At 39.6% G+C, this 19,983-nt stretch overlaps 1 protein-coding gene across 1 annotated transcript in view; it reads left to right on the forward strand.

Annotated features, from left to right (window-relative positions):
* The window catches only part of KIF5B (kinesin family member 5B), a 45,452-nt gene extending 35,795 nt beyond the window's left edge, over positions 1-9,657 (forward strand). The window contains exons 20-26 of the mRNA XM_066627210.1: positions 159-260; positions 3,139-3,199; positions 3,278-3,349; positions 3,460-3,564; positions 4,528-4,744; positions 5,652-5,803; positions 7,268-9,657. Coding sequence (XP_066483307.1) covers positions 159-260; positions 3,139-3,199; positions 3,278-3,349; positions 3,460-3,564; positions 4,528-4,744; positions 5,652-5,788 — 694 coding nt within the window. The 3' untranslated portion in view covers positions 5,789-5,803; positions 7,268-9,657. The remainder of the gene's footprint in view (positions 1-158; positions 261-3,138; positions 3,200-3,277; positions 3,350-3,459; positions 3,565-4,527; positions 4,745-5,651; positions 5,804-7,267) is intronic.
* The last annotated feature ends 10,326 nt before the right edge of the window (positions 9,658-19,983 follow it).

Consider the following 19,983-nt stretch of genomic DNA (forward strand, 5'->3'; position numbering starts at 1 on the left):
ATTTTTAAAAATCTGATCTCTTGTGGATTCCAGTTTTCGCTACTGACACAAGGAGCCAGCCTGTTAGGTGTGCTTTGCCGGCTAGTGCCATACGTCACAAGATGGTTGATTTTTTTTAGAAGTCATTTTAATTTGTGTGTGCATTTTTCTATGCTTAGTCAAAATCAGAAGATGATGCTTGAGCAGGAACGACTCAGAATTGAGCATGATAAACTGAAAGCAACAGATCAAGAGAAAAGCAGAAAGTTGCACGAACTTACGTAAGTAGAAGATGCAATGGAGTTAATCTGTGATTGCAAATACTTAAGTGATGTCGAAATGGTGTGTGTTTGGGTCAGCTATGCTGAGCTATGAGTTTCCTTACCTGTGCATTCTAGATAATCCATATATGGGTGCATATTGGCTTTTTAAAGGTTTCCCATGAATCACCATTGTGAGAATGCCTTTATTGCTAACCACCAAGCCTCACAATTTGGAAGTCACTGAACTAATCTGTAGTTAAAAATAAAGAGATTTTGAGATTTCATGCGTAAGTTTGAGTAGCATACAAATATGTGAAAGTCCAACAAAATCATTCAAAAAGTATGAAAGGATGATTTAAAATGCTTTTTAACCAAATGAAAATAGTTGGTGTGATGTCTGCCTTTAAAGGATTTTAGACTTACTACCTAGAGCAATGTTATTCAAACTGTGAGGCGCAGCTCTTTAGGGCGGCGCCAAGAACTCAAAGGGGAGGTGCGGGATGTCCTCTGACAGTGATACTGTCACATCCCTGGGCAGAATACGAGCCAGTCTTGCCCCCTTGTCTGCGCTTTTTTTAAAGCAGAAGAAAGGGAGTTGCTCAACTGTGAGAGTGGCTCCTGCTGCCCCGCCCTCTTCCAAGCTTGCTCGGCTTGCAGTCCTTAACCCTCACTGATCCTTGTCTGGTTGGTTCCTAGTTCCCAGCCTGGGATCGCTTCTCATCAAAGTGAAATCTCTTTTCAACCCCCTCCCTCTTCCACTCCCCCCCTTGGATCTCCAAACCTTCCCACTTTCCTCCCCCTTCCCAGAAAAAACGCTTCCTATTTTACCAGTCATCAGGACTCTTAAAGTTGCTTCCTTGCAGTTGGCAAAGGGGGGGGGGAGACGAGTACACACTTTACTTGGCCAGGAGCAGAAAAAGGGTACTATTTTTAAAGTGATTTATTAATCTTGTTGTTTGACTGAAGAGGAAAGGCTGTATTTTTAAAGTGATGAATCTTGCTATTTCAAGGGAATACTTATCAGCCATTGATGAAGTGATTGCCAGCCCAGTCCTATCCACACTTTCCTGGGAGTAAGCCCCATTGACTCTAATGGGACTTACTTCTGAGTAGACATGCATAGGCTTGAGCTGTGCATCTCCTAGTATAGGAGACAAATTAGCTTCCTAACCAAACCCTTATCAGCTCTGATATATTTTCATGGTCTATTTTTGTTAGACCAACTGCTGGAAAAATTTCTTTAAGGGTTCAGTTCTATCCAGGGAGAATGGGAGAAATGACTAGTTGGATTGGGGTCCACAGGGGTGTGTGTGTGTAATGTTGATCAGACTGGTTGTTTACAAAGTTCATTTGATAAAACAATTCTATTGGTATGCTTATAAAGTTTAAAAAAATGAGTCCTCTTGGACCAGACAAAATCTACCTACTCTAACATCCTGTCTCCAACAGTGATCAGCAGCTGATCATTTATAAAGCATGTATATTGCAGTATATTAATAATATATATTTAAGATCTGCATTTAATTAACGATATGATTAATATAATTAATATTAATATAGTTAATATTATTTTATAATAAATATAATATTATAATTTAATATATTTAATATAGTTAATATTTTTGGCCACTTCCTGTTTAATGATGTCACTTCCAGCCCTTAGGAACATAATGGGGAGTCATGGCCAACAACCACTGGGGTCAAGGGAACCACTGGCTGGAAAAGTTTGAGTACCACTGACCTAGAGTATTCACATGGAATGTTATTTTAAAACTCTTATTAGTTAATCATTTGTTTGAAGGTCCACCTTCATTCTGTTTAGATAGAGGTGTAACCCTGTCACCAATGAGCTCAAAAAGGTTAGATAATGAATGTAAAGAGCTTGAGGAAACACAGGAGGGACAATATTTGTTCTCTGTTTTATAATATTAGTTTATATAAGCGGCCAAGAACATTGATTTCTTGTCATCATTTCCTTGTCTGTTATACTCCACTCCCACTTACTTCCACAGTCATTGTGTAGTTGTACCCTCTCAGATGCTGCTCTCAGCATTTTAACATTCTGCTCTGTGCTCCATCTCTTTGGGCTACAAACAAGGAAAGCATTCTTACTGTTAGTATATCTGATTCTTGAGACTGCTATGAGATGGAGGAGAGCAGTACTGGCTAGTGATAAGACACTGGTGATAGGTCATCCATTCTTTCCTCGTCTTGGCTGACAAAGTAGTTGGCTTCTTAATAAAGACAATTTGTGTTTGTCCAACTGCTTTCATGAATTTGTGGCAGTAGTGGTTGCCTGCCTCCCTGTATGTCCTTAAAAGGACTTTGGATTTGTACAGACTTGTTTCACGTTCATGGAACTCATTTTTAGAACGCTTGCTTTGGCTTCAGGCTTACTTCAGCTGCATCAGGCCAGCAGTTCTTTGTGACTAGCCAGATACCTCAGGAAAGCTACATGTGAGCCCAAACCACACTAACTCTCCATTACTGCTGCTCCCCACCCCTCACTTTTATTCATAAGTATGCTACTTCCAGAACATGAAAGGTTCATGTAACTTTCATGACTAATAGCTCAATGTGTTTGAAAAGGGTGTTTTACTCAAAAGTAAACCCATTACATTCAGTAAGACCTAATTAGGCTAAGTAATCCTATCTTACTCATCGGAAGCAAACACCTCTACTAATAGCCACTTGAGTATTCAGAATACTGCAAATATTGTGTGATTCCAGGAAGACAACATAGTATTTATCTTCAGAATTTTAAAATCTGGGAGCTGTTCCCTGGATTGTCTGATTTACACTTTATGTTCTTGGTTTTTGTGTGCTGTGTTCTAAGCTACTTAGGTCCTGACACTGGTGAAAAAGTGAGTAATATATGAATTTTTGTTAACTTTAGGGTTATGCAAGATAGACGTGAACAAGCAAGGCAAGATTTGAAAGGTTTGGAAGAGACTGTGGTAAGTATTGATTCAAAGTACATCTCAAATTCTTCTCAGTCAACAGATGACTTGACTTTAACATTCTTATATCTTTAGGCCAAAGAACTTCAGACCCTGCATAATCTTAGGAAACTGTTTGTTCAGGATTTGGCTACTCGAGTTAAGAAGGTAATATAAATATGAAATACATGAAATGGGACTATTCTTTGTTTCAAAGTCTTGCTATACTAGTGCTTGTTTTGATGATTTAAAGTTAATGTTGTATCTTCTTACCATAGAGTGCAGAGATCGACTCGGATGACACTGGAGGCAGTGCTGCTCAAAAGCAGAAGATTTCTTTTCTTGAGAATAATCTTGAACAGCTCACAAAAGTTCACAAACAGGTAAACTAATGTGGTGTTGCATCTATTACTTCTATGACATTTACTCTAGGGGTTTCTATCCTGCCTTTCAGTCTCCAATGAGGCCCCCAAGGTGAAACCTTAAACAGCAATTAAAAAAAATACAGCTGATATAATAAAATAGTAATCATAAAAGTAGCCTTAACTCTGACAATGGAAACGGGAAGAAATCAGCTGAGGAAAGCAAGGAGCACAAAAATTATACACAGGGTAACAACTCAACCAAACACCTGCTTGAACAGAAAAGGCCTTTGTAAGAGTTATAAATCCTTTGGCCTATGAGTGGGATTTCTTGAGTTACTGTGAGAAGTACCTTGTCATATTTATGTTGAAGTACCGTATTCAAGCAAATTTGTGCTAATTGAAATTGGAGAACCCCCTTGGCCAGTTTCACCACTTTAAATGTTTATTTAAATGGTCTTGCAGAGAGCAACTCCAGAACACATTTGCTGCAGTTGGTTTTATTCATTTCCTTCCATTTGATAACGATTTTAAAAAAACAAAACTTTTCCTCGGAGTAAAGTTTATTTCCATTACATTTTTAAGTTCATGACCACGAGAATTGTAGAAGCTGCTTCCTTCAGTTTTGTCTTGAACTTTGTAGTGGGGAAAACATGCTATTAAGAGCCCCAAACATAAATGAGGGACACTCCTACACTATTTAGATCAAAATCTTTCTCTTCCTTAAAAGATCCTGCAACCTACTGAATGGCCATCAGAAGGAGTATACTGACCGTTGATTTTTATGGGCTTTAGCCGAGGTCAAGAGCCAAGCAGACTCGCTGAACTAATACTAACTCATGTAGTGATGTCTGAAGTTTTATTTTATATCTTTGTAAAATAATATGGACATTTTATTTGCTAGGACTTGTCTTTTTGCAATAAACATGAATGAGTGAAATTTTCTCCTTGGCAATAAAATTGATGTGTTTTTCTTCACCCCAGCTGGTTCGTGACAATGCAGACCTTCGCTGTGAGCTTCCAAAACTGGAGAAACGGTTAAGAGCTACAGCCGAGAGAGTTAAAGCTTTGGAGTCAGCACTAAAGGAAGCCAAAGAGAATGCATCCCGTGATCGCAAGAGATATCAGCAAGAAGTAGATCGTATTAAGGAAGCTGTGAGATCAAAGAACATGATCAGAAAGGCACATTCTGCCCAGATTGGTTAGTAAATGAAATGAAGCATTCGTCACTGCAAATGTGACTTGTTTGGTTCTTGTTGCCTTGTTCTTGGTCATGTGTATCATATATGTGGTGCTTAAAACAATGGAAGATTATATACATATTCATACAGTATGTGTTCATGCACCTCCATTAGACTTTTTGGAATTGGTTACCCAGGTCTTTGAAAGAAACAGTTAAAGCTTCTTCATCGGCTACCAAATTATTTGTATTTGTAGTTGCTCCTGCTGGAAGCTTAGAATGTATACCCAGCAAAAAAGAAGTGACTATCTGGAAATGAAGCGTTCTATAAGTTTATCATAGAACAATTGTAAACTCATTGGTTTGGTGATTGGCAGGCTATATGAACTGCCTTGAGTCTGTAAGACTCTTTCTCATTGAGAAAGGTGGTATAAAAATACTGTATAATCTGTATTTGGGCATCAGTAACTGAAGCTGTACAACTTGAGGTGCTGGTATCTAAAGAGTGTCAGCTCTTTTGATAATTAGTATGCAAGGCATGTATGGGATCATGTACAATAGAAACTTGTTGACTTGTGTTTTTGCACTATTATGATGAATCTTGCCGGATGGCAGACAATCTTGTGCATGTCTACTTGGAAGTAAGGCTTATTGGGTTTACTAGGATTTACTCACAAGTAAGTATGTATGGGATTGCAGTGTTAAGCTTTTGTGTGGTGCTTTTGTTTCATCAAAAGTTTCTCAACTCTATGCCAGAAGATTTCTGAATTTCTTAGTTGTTTGGTTATGGAAGCCAAGTACATCAGGCATAATCATGTATTTAAAATAGTCTCAGTCCTGTATATAAGCATGTATTAATCATATTTGAGTTGCAGTTGGAATAAGTAGTTCTGTTTTTTGCATCAACTCTTGCTTTTATTTCATGCAGCTAAGCCTATTCGCCCTGGTCAGCATCCAGCAGCTTCTCCAACTCATCCAAGTGCAATTCGTGGAGGAGGTGCTTTTACTCAAAACAGTCAGCCAGTTGCCCTGCGTGGAGGTGGAGGACGGCAGGAGAAGGTGTAAATTTCCATCATGAAGGTTGGTTTCTATTTAGTTATTTTGTTTGACCTGCTGTCTTTGTGGCTTATAATTTTCAGTAGTTTATAGGAAATCAGACTATAAACGTTTATTTGTACTTTTAGAGTTTATTCTAAATTTTATTAATCAGGAATAAATCTTACTGAAAATCAGTGTGACTTAATTATGACTTATAGCTAGAGGTGTTTGAAAAGGTGGTGTTTTGTTCATAAGTAAGCCCATTGTGTTAAGTAAGACTTTAGCTGTAATCCTATCTTACTCACCGGAAACAAATACCTCTGCTAATAGCTTATTTCTATCACACACACACTCCAATATAGCATGAAGGTGGCCAACGCTCTGCACTGTGGTGGGGGGGGGGAGGCTTGGGAGAAGCAAGGGAAAATATTTTCCCTTGCTCCTTGGTAAGCCCCTTGATCACCTATGGGTCTCCTTGGACCTGTGCCAGTTAGATATCTGGTGCAATTCTGAGGAGAGAGAGGAGGCATGTTAGGAGGTTTCGGAGGGGATAGCATCCTGTCACACATTGCTTGTGCTGGAGTATGCCACCTGAGCTCCCCCAGTCCATCCAGGAATTCAAGCCCCACCACCATCAGCTTGCTGGTGTCTCGGCAATCCATCAGTAAGTGTTGGAAGCAACTGGTGGTTTCTGCTGTCGGTTCCTGGGCCTTGTGCATCAGGGTACCTTTTGTGGCACTGCTGCTGTTGTAACACTCCTGCAGGTTTGGGCTGTAAATTTAGGGTACAATACTTAAACAAAAGCCTGGGTACATAAGATGTGCAGGGATTAGAACACATCTTGAGTTGAACGTTTGGGTTGGGTAAAACCTAATTGATTCAGTACTAAATGAATTTTTAAGTGACCAATTATTTGATTATTACTGTTTATTTTTATGTGCTTGATTATAGCTCATGATTCTGCCTTGTATAATTGCTGATCTAATCAAATTTTAACATGGCACTTGGGTCAGTTACATGAAACATTGAGGATAAGAAAGAACTGATGAACAAGCTGGAAAATCTTTAGATGATTTAAATAAAATAGACATAACCCAGGAGAAGGGGATGTATAGATTAACAGAGCTGGGAAAGATAACACTGGAAGTAAGAAATTCAAAGTGTTTGAACTAAGCAAGTATTTAGAATACAGTTCCCACTATGTTAAGAAAATCAGCTATGATAAGCTCTGTTCTAAATTCATGGGACTTTATTTGTGATGGCAAACTTGTCTCCTTGACTTCAGTGGTGCTTAATCTTAGCATTCAACCCTGAGATAGGTTGTTACTTTAATTACATATTGGCTCGGGTACCACCTCATAGTGGGGCAAACTGTGAATACTGTCAGTTGTGAATAACAGTATGGTGTAAAACAGATATTATAGTAATAGTTCCCCCATGTTTTTGCACTAATTAGTGGTAGTTATCTTTTCTGTTCCTGCATAAATTTATTTTGGTTCTTTCTAGATGCTGAAAATTGTGTGCAGCATGAAAAAGTTTGAATACTGCGCAATGAGAGTCATTCCGTGACAGTGACCTCTATATCTGTCTGTCTCTGGGGTTGTAGGATTATTCTTTGAAAATTGTATAAACTTTTACTGGTCTGTACAGCTCTCTTTATTCGATAAATTTGGCTAATTGGTTCCCAACAAAACTAGGAAAGAAACTTGTACTTGGAAAATGGACATGTAACTTAAAATGTAGCTCTTTTATTACACGATCTGTCTTTCACATCTTAAATTTAGTCTGCACTGTGCCAAGTTGAATGTATGTTAAGCAACATCATAGTTAAAATTTCCTAGCTTAATTTGTGTATATTTTATGGTCTTAGGAAATGTGGAATAATGTTGATGTTTTCATTTTACCATTTTTCATGACACTACTTGACCCACTCTTGAACTAGAGCAGCACTGTACATGAAGTTTGAACAGCTGTATAGAACATAAGACTAAAATTATTTGTACAGTATGCAGTTATTGAGGTGTGCTTATGATAACTGCCTTTAGGCACTGAAGTCTCAAATAAGAAACTAAAAATGTTTGTTTTTTGATGAGGCTGCTTAACTGTTTGATTAAATCTTTATCAGGTTAATGAATTAATACTGTATAGCAAGTAGTAAATGTAAGTTTACATGGAAGGATTTGGTGATGACTTAAGTCCCATTCCTGATCATACACAGAATAGTTTGAAGAGGTGAAAACATTCTGCTTCATCTTGATGAGCCTTTTAATGGCCACCAGAGCTCAATAAATTTGGCTAACGGCTGTAGTGAGACATTGGGACACTGTAAACCTCCTCATGCATTATCTGCACTTCATATTTCGATGATGCTTCTTTCAAGCCACATGTGAATTCTGAATAAATGGAACAAATTGAATAAAGGAGGCAAAGTGCTTAAAGGTCCTACAAGTATGGAAATTGTGCTACACAGAAACTGTACTGTAACTTATTTGTAAATCTAGAATTCTGTAAATGTTCTCTTAAGAGTACCTTGCCAGATATCTTACTGCCTTTCATTTTTTGTAAACAAAGTCCTCAGTCCTGGTTAAAAAGTTCTGTTTTGCCCTATAGAAAAAAACCACTTGAACTCACATGCCATGTAGTTAAAATAATGCCTTTAACAAGGAGTTCCTGCATAGTGTATTCCAAAGGTTTTAGAAGGCTTTCTCATCCAAAAACAATTGGTAGGAGGCAAGAGAAGACATTTTGCAACCATCAAGGTTGTGAATAACTATTTTTTCAGAGTAAGTGGATGATAGTTTTGTATCTTGCAGTACATTCACAGGCACATTTTGGAGAAAAGGTTATATCAAAAGCTTGATTACTGACTTTAAAAAACAAACTCCAGTATTTGTATTATGGTGGATATTAGTAATAGAAAACCTGAATATTCCTTTTTTTCTATTAACTTCTGATTTGTGTCCTTTTTTAATAGTTCTTGTTTCAGGAGTTGGATTTTTATGGGACAGAACTTTGCTAGTTTGGAATTGTCATACTTTTTTTATGCTTGAATGCAACACTCCATGCTTGGGATGAAATTCTAGAACTTTGGGGGGAGGCCTCATACAAAGGAAAAGGGTAGTGAAGAAATATGAATTACCATTGTAAATGGTTGAAGTTGTGTTTGTCAGTTGCAATGGCCTATGTCTGTTTCTCAACAGGAACGATACAGTTCTATCCCCAATTCAGTTTACATAGCTCAAGTTTCATTTCCTGGCAATATACTCAAATGAAGCAGGATATTTTCTCATAACCGTTTGATAGTTTCATTCCTGTAAGTAATGTCACAGATTTTGGTGCTGACATGGCTGTGTAATTAAGTGGTTAAATAAACTGTAACTAGCATGTAGCTCAAAATGTACATCCTTTTTATACCTAAGTTTTTTTATTTTAATCTTTTATGAAGTCTACCAAGAACTGCAGTTTAGATTTTCAAAAGAACTCCAGTTTTAGTTGTTTAGATCATCTATGATAGGTGACATGGACAAGACAATTACTGGTTTTGTAAATCTTGAATCTGCAATAGAATTCTAAATGAATTGATGTTCCAATATACAGTCCTTTTTTTATTCCTCTAGGTCCTATTAAAAAAAAAAAAAGACTTAAGGTAGGAAGATGAAAACACTATTTATTCATGGAGATCAACTAAATTATTTGCATAACATTACTGATGAACTTACTTTGTGTAACTCCTAAATTAGACATGAAATGGCAAGAGTCTCCCTGTGGACACAGTAGTTTACTCTCAATACATTCTCATGTATTGAAGAATAAATTACTTAGAGAAGATGTCATATAGTTTTAACTACCTGCATGCTGTAAATGTTTTTGTGTTTTAAATAAAGAAAATCTTTGAATTTTAGTGAACTTCATTGAGACCTATATAACCTTTTAAAGTTGGATCAGTTTGATAGTGTAGCTTTTCTGTCTCTTTGCTGATATACAGTACATGTATCATACTAAGGTGCTATACTAATTAGGGAATGATGTTTCATCAGTCTTGTTTTCCTCCCTTAAGTGATAGTTTGTACATTGTTCCCACTGGGTACACTGCCCAGTGAGGTATGAGCCTTGGAAGGGGCTTGTGTGTACATCTGTCTGTGAGTATACCCTGCCCCCTGCATACAGTTCGCTGCAAGAAAAAAGGTGAACAAGTTGCATGACAGTACAGTCATATATATGCATAGAACTTGGTTCATAAAAAACATTCTGTCCATGGGGTGTGAGTGTGCATGTGCTGGGTTATGAGTCAGATGCGCTCTTACAACATATGTTTAGAGTATACGTGCCCAAGCCATGTGTGAGCTAGCCCTTAGATTCATGATTGGGAATTTCTAAATTACAGTCTTTCCAGTGTAACACTGGCATTCTTTATTTGACACTTCATGAGATTGCTATCCTGCTTTTCCTCTCGGTTATCCTCGAAGTAGCTAACAATTTAAAAAGACAAAATAATCATCTGAAAACATAAAGCTACATTAAATCCTAAGTCCTTACAGGAGCCAATATAGATTCCTTTCATGGAATTGCTTGATAAAGGCCTAGTGTATCTGGCCCTGAAACAGTCTGCCTTTTGCAGTGCACTTGTGAACACTCCTTCACTGGAGGCTTTCAAGGAGAGGCTGGATGGCCACCTGCCAAGGATGCCATAGTAAGTGCCTGCAGTGAGCAAGAGGCTGGACTAGACTCTTAAGATTCCTTCAAACTCTAACACTCTGATCTTCAAAGGAAGAGTTCACTTAAGTACAAAAATGATATAATGTGTTTGTAATATTTCTGCACCTAGGGAAGATAGTTTCTGTGTCAGATTTTATTGTATACTAATTAATTCACACTTCTGTCATAAACCCAATTGTACGCGTTTACACTTATGTTAGTGTATTTTGAGGCCCTTTGTCCTGCTGCTTGATGGCCTTAAAACTTGATAGCTAAGAAAATAACCAGTAGCCACTAGAGGGTGCCACAGTCCTGTGTTATACTGGAAATCTTTTAAGTCATTGATTTGTTAAAGTAGCAGATGGAAGAAAGCTGATCGCATCTTAACATTGCTTCAAATGTTATCCTTCACACTTGTAAAAATGGGAAGGGAAACTGTTCTGAAGACACAGATTTTATAATCTGTAAATGTTCCAAAGTTGGATAGGCATCTTGGACTGAAGTTTGCTGTTTGTACATCTTACTCTTTACCAAGCTGGGTGGAATGGATTTTCATTTATAAGATACTTCCTATGGAAAAAGTATATATGAATGTTTAACAAACCTCATGTTGCTTTATTCCCGTCACAATTCTACAACTTTATTGCACTGTTTCCATTTATCACATTTTCTTTTTACTTGGTGCACCCCAATAAAGTGCCTTGTTGTGACCTGCAGCCATGATAGATTTTTGTAGAAGAGTGCCGCTTAGAGAAGGTGCAGTTTGTTCACTTTCTCTTGTCTGTCCCTTCCCTTTTGTCGTATAAGTACATCACTGCACAAAAGATCAGTTACTAGACAGAAATAATGATGGAAGGTAAAAGGCCCATGTTCTTTGATTGGTAAGGAGTCATAAATATTTATAAATCACTAGCCCTGGCAGTTGACAGAGATCAGGTTGGAAATAGGCTTAAAATATGAATTAAAGGTCATCCAGATGGGTAAGTGAATGATACCTGCGATGACTTGCCAGTTCCTAACTGTCAGTTACAAGCCATTATCTCTAAGCACATTAAATATTGAACTGTATTATCAGAATTTCTAAAAATTGTTTTAAGTTCTTCAGTTTTATCACCCGGTGGGAAGTAATGTGGGAGGTGATGCTTTGTAATGAACAGGGCCATAAATGCACAACTAACCGGTGCAGAACCCAAACTTCCAGATAAGAGTTCTGGTACTAGTTCTAGTCGATGAATTATTTCAGCTCAGTAGTGGAATACCATTTTCTGTACTCTGGACATGAAAAATGAGTTTGGTAACTAATCGGCTAAACAAAATCTTGACATTTTTTTCTCGCTCCACTCAAGTTTGCTTGAAACCCCAAAAGACTTGGAAGGGAGATGTCAGTAAGGTGCATTGGAAAATGTTATCACTTTGTATCCAAGTGCAGTTGTCTAGTGGATGTTTGCGGTGCTTTGATTTTTTTGATTTCTTATTTAAGACAGGTGGTGTCTCAAACAGGTGTTGTGTGCCTTATTCTTTGAAATGCCTATCATTTCATTTGATCTGATGTGAAACATCTGAAATTGCGATCTCCCTCATGCTTCTGCTATATTCAACATGGCAATATGCATCTTTAATTAATTTCTGCCCAACGTTGCATATTTGTAACAGGAACCAAATGTTTCTATTGCTTTTAATTGCATTAATATTACGCCTGTAGTTTGGAGCATACCCAATTCCTTATGTTGATTTCAAAAGGGAATGGAGGCATACATTGAATGCTTGGACTGCTTTCTTGGTTGCTTTTCGAGTGTTTCTATTGGGAATCAGTTAACTATATGTGCAGGAGAGCACAGAAATACCCAAAGTGGTAGCACAGCTATCTTGTGAAACCACTACCTTCCTTTTAAATAATAAATATATACTGTATTTAAATAATAGATCCATCCAAAGAGAGTCCCCTATGAAACCTTACGCACAGCATAGAATATCTGCTGTGATTTTCTGTCGCAAATCTTCATTTTTGTGGCCAGTATGTGAAGTTGCTCACATGGGGGATTAGATTCAAAGACATGGAAGCGGGCTACGTGCATCGTCGTCTCCTCTAGCATTGAAAGCACTTTTTTATTCATAGCCCACCAGAACTATTCCAGAGATCCCAATTCTGCTTGTTAGTCAAGATAGCCGGTTTCAAGGAGGAGATGGCATGCTTTACTGATTATCATCTCTCCTAGTTTAAACATCTTTGAAACCATAGCAACATTTTTAATGCTGGCACTGTCTGGGGTGGGGAGTAGGCAGTGGAAGAGCAGGTGATTAAATAATGCAATGAACTAAAAAGCATTCCTTTCATGATTGCTTTGGTTCCAATTTGGAATGGTAAATAATGCATGGTAACAAAACTTTGTCTTGCAAAGTATTGAACCTGCTACAAAATATCTTGAGAGGCCCTTGGTTTATTATAGATTTCTAGAATTCCATCTCTAGACTATAGGTATAATGTTGGAATTACCCAAAGTGAATGTAGCACGATTCCTGTGCTTTTAGCACGTGTGTGACAAACAGAATTCTGGCACCTGAGACCTCCCTGCTTGCTGATGAAGTAGTAGGGAAAAATTTCACCTGCAGAAGCTCTTCGCATGATGTAGTTTGTTCAAAGGAAACTAGTTCAGAAGAGTCATAGGTGCTTCTAATGTGCCAGCCACTAGGAAAACATTAATAAGTAAATGCTTGCTCCACATTAAAAGCCTACTTTTGTCTAAACCAGGGGTCTCCAAAACCTGACCCGGGGGCCAGATGCAGCCCACGGAGAGCCTCTGTCTGGCCCACGGTCAGCTTTTGACCCCCTGAGAGCCTCTGGCTCAGTTGACCAAACACGATCAGAATTGTGCTTGTGGGGTGGGGGAATTGGGGTCCATTTAAATGTGTGCTTTGTTTCTTGCGCTGTGTTGGTGTTTGGAGGAATCCTGGACATTTGAGCCCATTTATTCATCTACGTTTCCTCTCTGATGTATTTAAATTTTATATTTAATTTTTTTCCGGCTCTTGACACTGTGCCAGATATTTGATGTGGCCCTTCAGCTGAAAAGTTTAGAGACCCCTCGTCTAAACCATGACTACTCTGCAGAAAGTTGGCATTGGAACCCAAATTTCACCCTTTAAAATCTCCACCCTTAAAATGCATTGCCTTGTCCATAACACCATGAGCAATATTAAGTGAAAAGGAGGGGTATTGCATTTTAGCACTCAAAAGCCTTCACCCCCCCCCCCAGCTCAGCTGGGGCCAAATATACCCAGGAGACAATAGAATGTCATTCTGTTCCTGACTTGTTACCTAATACAGTCTTTCTGCCAACACTCCACTTCTAGATCTCGTTCACAAATAAAAATCCCACATTTAGTGATGATACTGCATCTGCTCAACCGGTATTTGTTGCATCCTGGAAAGTGACCCCTTTCAAAGGGAAAGTGATGTAACTGGTAATGCAGTATGCTGCAAGTAAACATTTAGAAGCATTTCTGTGGCTGGACTAATGCTTAAACTACAGATCTGCCTATTGTGCTCATAGATAATATTGCTGGGATCATAGTACAGTTGGTGGATAATGTTGCTTTTGTTAGCCCACAAATGTGGAAAAACAACCCTAAATCAAGTTGATCAAACACCATGAATAACTTAGCCATGGCCGATAGTGCAGTCCTATGTGTGTCTACTCAGTAAGCCCCATTGAGACTTACTCCCGGGTAAGTGTGTAGGATTGCAGCTTAAGTCTCATTAATTTCAGTGAGCTTTAATCTTGACTAAGGCTTCAATCCTATATGTTTTTCTGGTAGTAAGTCCTATTGAATACAATGGGGCTTATGATTTGACATGCACAGGATTGCTTTGTCACTATTAGAATGAACGCAGTGAGCTTAGAGCTGAAATTGATTAACAGAAGTCCAACATAGTATGTCAGTTGCTGAGTTCTGCCACTTCAGACTGGAAGTGAGGGTATCCAATGTGTGCATGCTTATGGAATATTCCCTCTGTCAGGGATGTGCAGTCAGGGGAGACAGAGCTTCACTGGCCACAACAAGAAAAAAGTACCTTGCCTTTCCTCATCACGCTTCTCCAGCAGTAAGTTAAGTAGCACACTACAATACACAAGGGGGTACTAGTGGTCAATTTGCTGCAATCATGATTGACTTCTAATGAAAAACGGCAATTTTGGGCTGGGTCAGCAATTGCTGGGGAGGCAGCAGGCAGAGTTGCCTTTAAAGAAAACCAGGAAAACAGCAGAGCCTTCATGAAGAAACTGGTTTTCTAAAGCTGGGGGGGGGAGGGCTATTGAGCTGCTTTGGGTACCATGTCCCTTGCTCTGAAAGGGGGGAGAAGAGGTGAGGTTTTATTGGGGGGGGGAGGAAGAGAAAAGAGTGTGTGTGTATTCATGTGGCTGTGCCTCCCCAGGCCTGGATCTTGGTGCCCTCTACACACAAAACTAGTACTAGCAGGAGGACGGCTAGCCTAGAATCTTCTCCCTGACTTTTTCTAATGATGAATTCAAGCATTCTCTCCCCCCCCCCACACTCATCCTGTCTGCAATTTGAAATGGTACTTCCAACAACAGCTGCATTGTGTGGGATAACAGAACTATACCCCTGTTAATTCCGTAAAATGCCAAAAAAATAAACACCTTTGCGTTCTCTTGAATTTTGCTACATTTGCTACAATGGTGAGGGTTAACTGGTTTCTCTTCAGATTGTATACTTTTAAAAGCAAGCTGTCTTCTCTGATGGGCTGGTGCTATCCTCTTACAAACTATCTTGGGTCAAATTTATATGCAACAACCACTGGAGTAGATTTAGTGGCCAGCTGTTGCTTTCTGAATTGCAACAGTTTTATGTAAAACAGCGGAATGTCTTAAATAATCTGTGAAGGTTGAATCATGATTCAACTGGATAGCTGTTCCTCATTGGACAGTGGTGTTAGTGGGCATGCGGGTGTGTGATTTTTCCATGAAATGATTTTAAGGTCTCCTTAAAGGAGAGGAGGTCCATCTCCTCTGAGATGTTGTGTGGCTTAATATTGTTGGCCTAGCCCTAAGTAGACACATTGATATGTGTTAAGATGCTGGACAAATACCAGAGACATATACTTAACTCCTCTAAGCAGCATTAATTAAATGTGTAACTCCAAACCCAATCATGTGGGCTGTAGCACCTGCAGTACACTACTAATGCTGGCACTAGGTGTTGCAAGCGTGCCATAATGCATATTTGTAGCACCTTCTCAGTAAGTGGCACTGGAAAGGAGGCTTGTGCTGCCCCGCCAGCACTGCTGACGAAGCTCTAGCTGCCAGCACAGCAAAGGTAAGTGATGAGCAGTGCAGGGGTGTGGAAAAGGTGGCTGGAGGCCAGGGAGAGATGTTCTGGTGTGGGGGAAGGGTGAAACTGGAGGAGGGACCGGCCCAGAAGGGAGGTGGACTAGTGGAGGTCTCCTTATGTTCCATATTGGCCTTGGAAGCTCAACACTGATCTCAGGTCTTCGCCAGTTATTTAGCTGGTGCAGTCTCAAGTAGCTCCTTGCAGGGCCTGGGCCTTTACTCGGGATATGGGGACAAATGTACCCTTCCTCAGAGATCTCCAATGGCCTCCCTGGTCCCACAGGATACAGCAGTGGCCATTTTGGCACCACTGTAGCCTGCAGCACTGGGGAGTTTAGGATTGGGCTGTCAGTTGCCATAACCCAGATATGAGGTTTTGATCTGGAAAATGTTATAAATTGTTTGGTCTCAAATCTTTATCACCAGATTGCTCATAGAGTTTATGGTCAAAATGACCAAAGCAAATGTGGGGTATGGCAGCTTAAGGCCAGTAAGCTGGCCTTCTGTTGGTCTTCTCTGTCTGTCCCCAACTCCTGACAACATCACCCCTTGAAGGGAATGAGCACAATGGGATATAGTGGAATGGCCACTCAAGCGTGCTAATCTTTGTGTCAGGTCACTGAATGGAAACAAGGCAAGCATTGTTCCTCTTGGGACAAGAGAAGCTTGGAGAGAAATGCAAAGAATAAAGATCAAAACCAAATTGCACCCATTTGGAGAGACAGCAGTAAGGAAAATATGTGAGTTTTTTTTTTTAAAGAACCATATTTCTGCTCAAAAACATTTAGTATGGCTTTTGTCACTGGAATATGTAAGGCTGTGATGAGTCTACAATTTCTATACAGAGCCTTTTGCAGGGGAGGACATCAGTTCATCAGTGCCTTCTGGCATAATCTCAGGAATTAGCTACGCACTAATTCACACTGCTAAGGGGTTAACAATTAATTGCACGCCTGCTGCCCTACTGAGGCTCCCTGACCAGTGTGCAAAATTCAGTGGTGTCCATTGGAGTATATGCAATATCATGTGGAGGTCGGTGAATTGGTCTTCAGTGCAATATTGTTTGTGATTGTGAAGCACTGCTTATGTGGTTTGTTTCCTTTTGGTTTTTGTGGTCTTTTGCAGTGGCACCAGCCTAAAGTGGCTTAAAAAAAATACAATCAGAAGAATATTAAGCTAATTGTTGCTGCAGGAGCTTTGATAATGAGAGTACTGCTCAGCTCCCTTCTAGGCTCTTTCTTCCAGAAATGCTTTGAAATTAATTGTCCTAAATATGCTACAATGAAATTGCAACCAGTGCATTTATTAACACATCCTAATTATCAAGGTTATCCTAATTATCCTAATTATCAGCGTGTGGTCGGTCTGTGGAACTCCTTGCCACAGGATGTGGTGATGGCGTCTAGCCTAGACGCCTTTAAAAGGGGATTGGACAAGTTTCTGGAGGAAAAATCCATTATGGGGTACAAGCCATGATGGGGCGCAACCTCCTGATTTTAGAAATGGGTTATGTCAGAATGCCAGATGCAAGGGAGGGCACCAGGATGAGGTCTCTTGTTATCTGGTGTGCTCCCTGGGGCATTTGGTGGGCCGCTGTGAGATACAGGAAGATGGACTAGATGGGCCTATGGCCTGATCCAGTGGGGCTGTTCTTATGTTCTTAAGGTATGCTTCTAATGTGGTTGGGATGTTGGAGAATGTTATTAAGAATATTTATGTCAGTTTTCAACAGGAGTAGTTCACAAAACAGTTTACACAGTAAATCAAAGAGTTCCCTGTCCTCCAAGGGCTCACAATCTAAAAAAAATAATAATTCAGAAGACACACCCGCATCAGCTACTGGAAAAGACACCATGGTGGGGTGAAGAGGGACTGTTCTCTCCCTGCTAAATACAAGAGGAAACACTTTAAAAGATGCCTCTTTGCCCATTTAGTAGAGATAACATATGGTCAAGGATAGAAAGTCTTGTTATAAAATGAAGGTGTGACTCAGGCTGACTGTTCAAAAGAGCTATAATATGCAACACTCTGAACGAATTTTTAACCCATTTTTGCCTGGCCCACAGGTGCACACATTTCATCCCTGTTGCATATATGCGTTAGGCAGAAATGGTTTAAAGCAGTAAGGTCTTGCATGAGGAAGTATAGATTGCTCCAAAACAAGTGTCCTGTGTATCAGTCTCATAGCTATAGCCAGTCCAAACTTTGAGTATATTGTATTAGGTCTTGCAGACACAAGTGTATCTCAGGAATTAGCTATGCACTAATTACCTTGAAGACAAAGTTATGCATACTTCATAGAACCAAAGCCAAGAGCATTGAAACTCTTTGAACATTGAAGCAGCTGGTATGCCCTCTACTATGTCCTTCTTGGACAAAACCATTATGGTGCAGGAAGATTCAAAACAGGAGCAGGCACCCACCACTCACCCCTACATAAAGAACAGGCTTGTATGTGTGCTGGAATATCACAGAATGTGGTCAAGAGCTCAGTTAGAATGCTGTTTATTCAACTGCCATCTTGGCTAAAAGTCCCTAGCCCTGTTATGTCTTTATTTATGTAATTTAATTTTTATCCCACTGTTCTCCAAAAGGCTCCCAAAGTGGTTTACAACAAATTATTAGAAATACATACAATGAAAAATCGCTATAAAATAGAAAAGAAATATTGAAAATGTATAAATATTAGAAACATTAAAAACAGCCTGAAGAAGACCAGAGCATATAAAATACCATTATCAATACATAATAAAAGCGCCATTGAAACCATGTTGCATTACAGCTCCATATTAAAGCTACTGTACATAAAGCATATTCTGTGAAATCTCAGTGGAAGGCACACATTTTCGTAATGGAATAGAAGTGGTCTGGAATCAAAGTGACAGTGCGACAACCAGTTAAATACAAATAAGGTTTGTGCATTTTATTAGGGGTTGGGTTTGACAGGATTGCATTCAGCTAGGAGACAGCAATTAAAAATAGGAAGTGTTCCATTGACCTCAACATTTGGCTGGACATAAAGTATATATTGGAAGAAAATCCCACTGGGAGCCACAAGAGGGAGTGGTGCCTCAATGAATGCATCTGGTATCCCAGGACAGGAAAACAAGAGACATGTCCTTGACTGACTCTTTGCTGGGCTGGCGTAGAGGGGCTGTGAACATACTTTATGGCACATTTGAGACACCGCCAGTGGAACAAGCTCAGAATTGGGCTACCAGTTCCAATACAAAAGGGGAGAGTTGCCTTATTCAGTGAATATGGTGTATATGGAGGTGGAGGGTGGTCACAGTGTAAAATTCAGCAAAGGGGATACAGAGGAAGGGAAAGGAAAATGGAAGCTGGAGCACTCTTGGGAAGATGTGCTTTTTTCATTACAGTTGCTCAATCACAGTGGTAAGGTATGAAAGCTAAAGGGTTGGATCACTGACAAAGAAGGTAAGTTGGCTCTGAGAGTGAATGGGAAGTAAGCCTGAGAGGTGGCATAATGCAGAATGTTTTGTCTTGGTTTCACCTGGCTTCAGGCTGGACAGCTGGTGTATTCATCAGCAAGGATGGGCCTGGCATGCCTCAGGTGTACCTGCACATGTCTCAGGAGGCAGATTCTGGGGTACTGTTAAAAGACAGCAAATTGTACATTGTTCAATAAGAGATTGTATTCTCAGAAAATGATTCCAAGCCCCACTGAAATGAATTGGACTTAAATTGGTTACGACTAACTTTCATTGGTTGCAACCCTATATTTTTACTTTCAGCAAGGGCCTTCCTGCCTCTGGCACAAAAATGTCGCTGGTCATCTCTGCTCATAGCTCCTTGTGCAAGACTTGAGGTAGGATTGTCTAATCCCATTTTCTAATTGGAAATCGGTTTCCAAGGTATTATCAATAGTCACAGCCTAAACGTTTGGTGTAGCTCCTGGGCTAGTAAGAGCACATGTAAACTCCAGCATTCCCCTCATGACAAAAAAGTTGTGTCAGTCCTAAGGCAGGCTTGTTCACGAGCATTTCCATATAACTTGTTTCCAGTCATGACTGTACTGTTCGGTATCTGTGTGATGTTGAAAGGGAAGTAATTTTTAATCATACCAGGATTACAATGAACTCCAGGGACTCTCATGATTTTCCTAAGTTAGTTGCGTCAGGCAGGAGCATGTGCTCTGGACAACAGCAGTAGGGAAGA

The sequence above is a fragment of the Tiliqua scincoides genome, chromosome 5 (assembly GCF_035046505.1).
Source record: "Tiliqua scincoides isolate rTilSci1 chromosome 5, rTilSci1.hap2, whole genome shotgun sequence".
NCBI classification, from domain to species: domain Eukaryota; kingdom Metazoa; phylum Chordata; class Lepidosauria; order Squamata; family Scincidae; genus Tiliqua; species Tiliqua scincoides.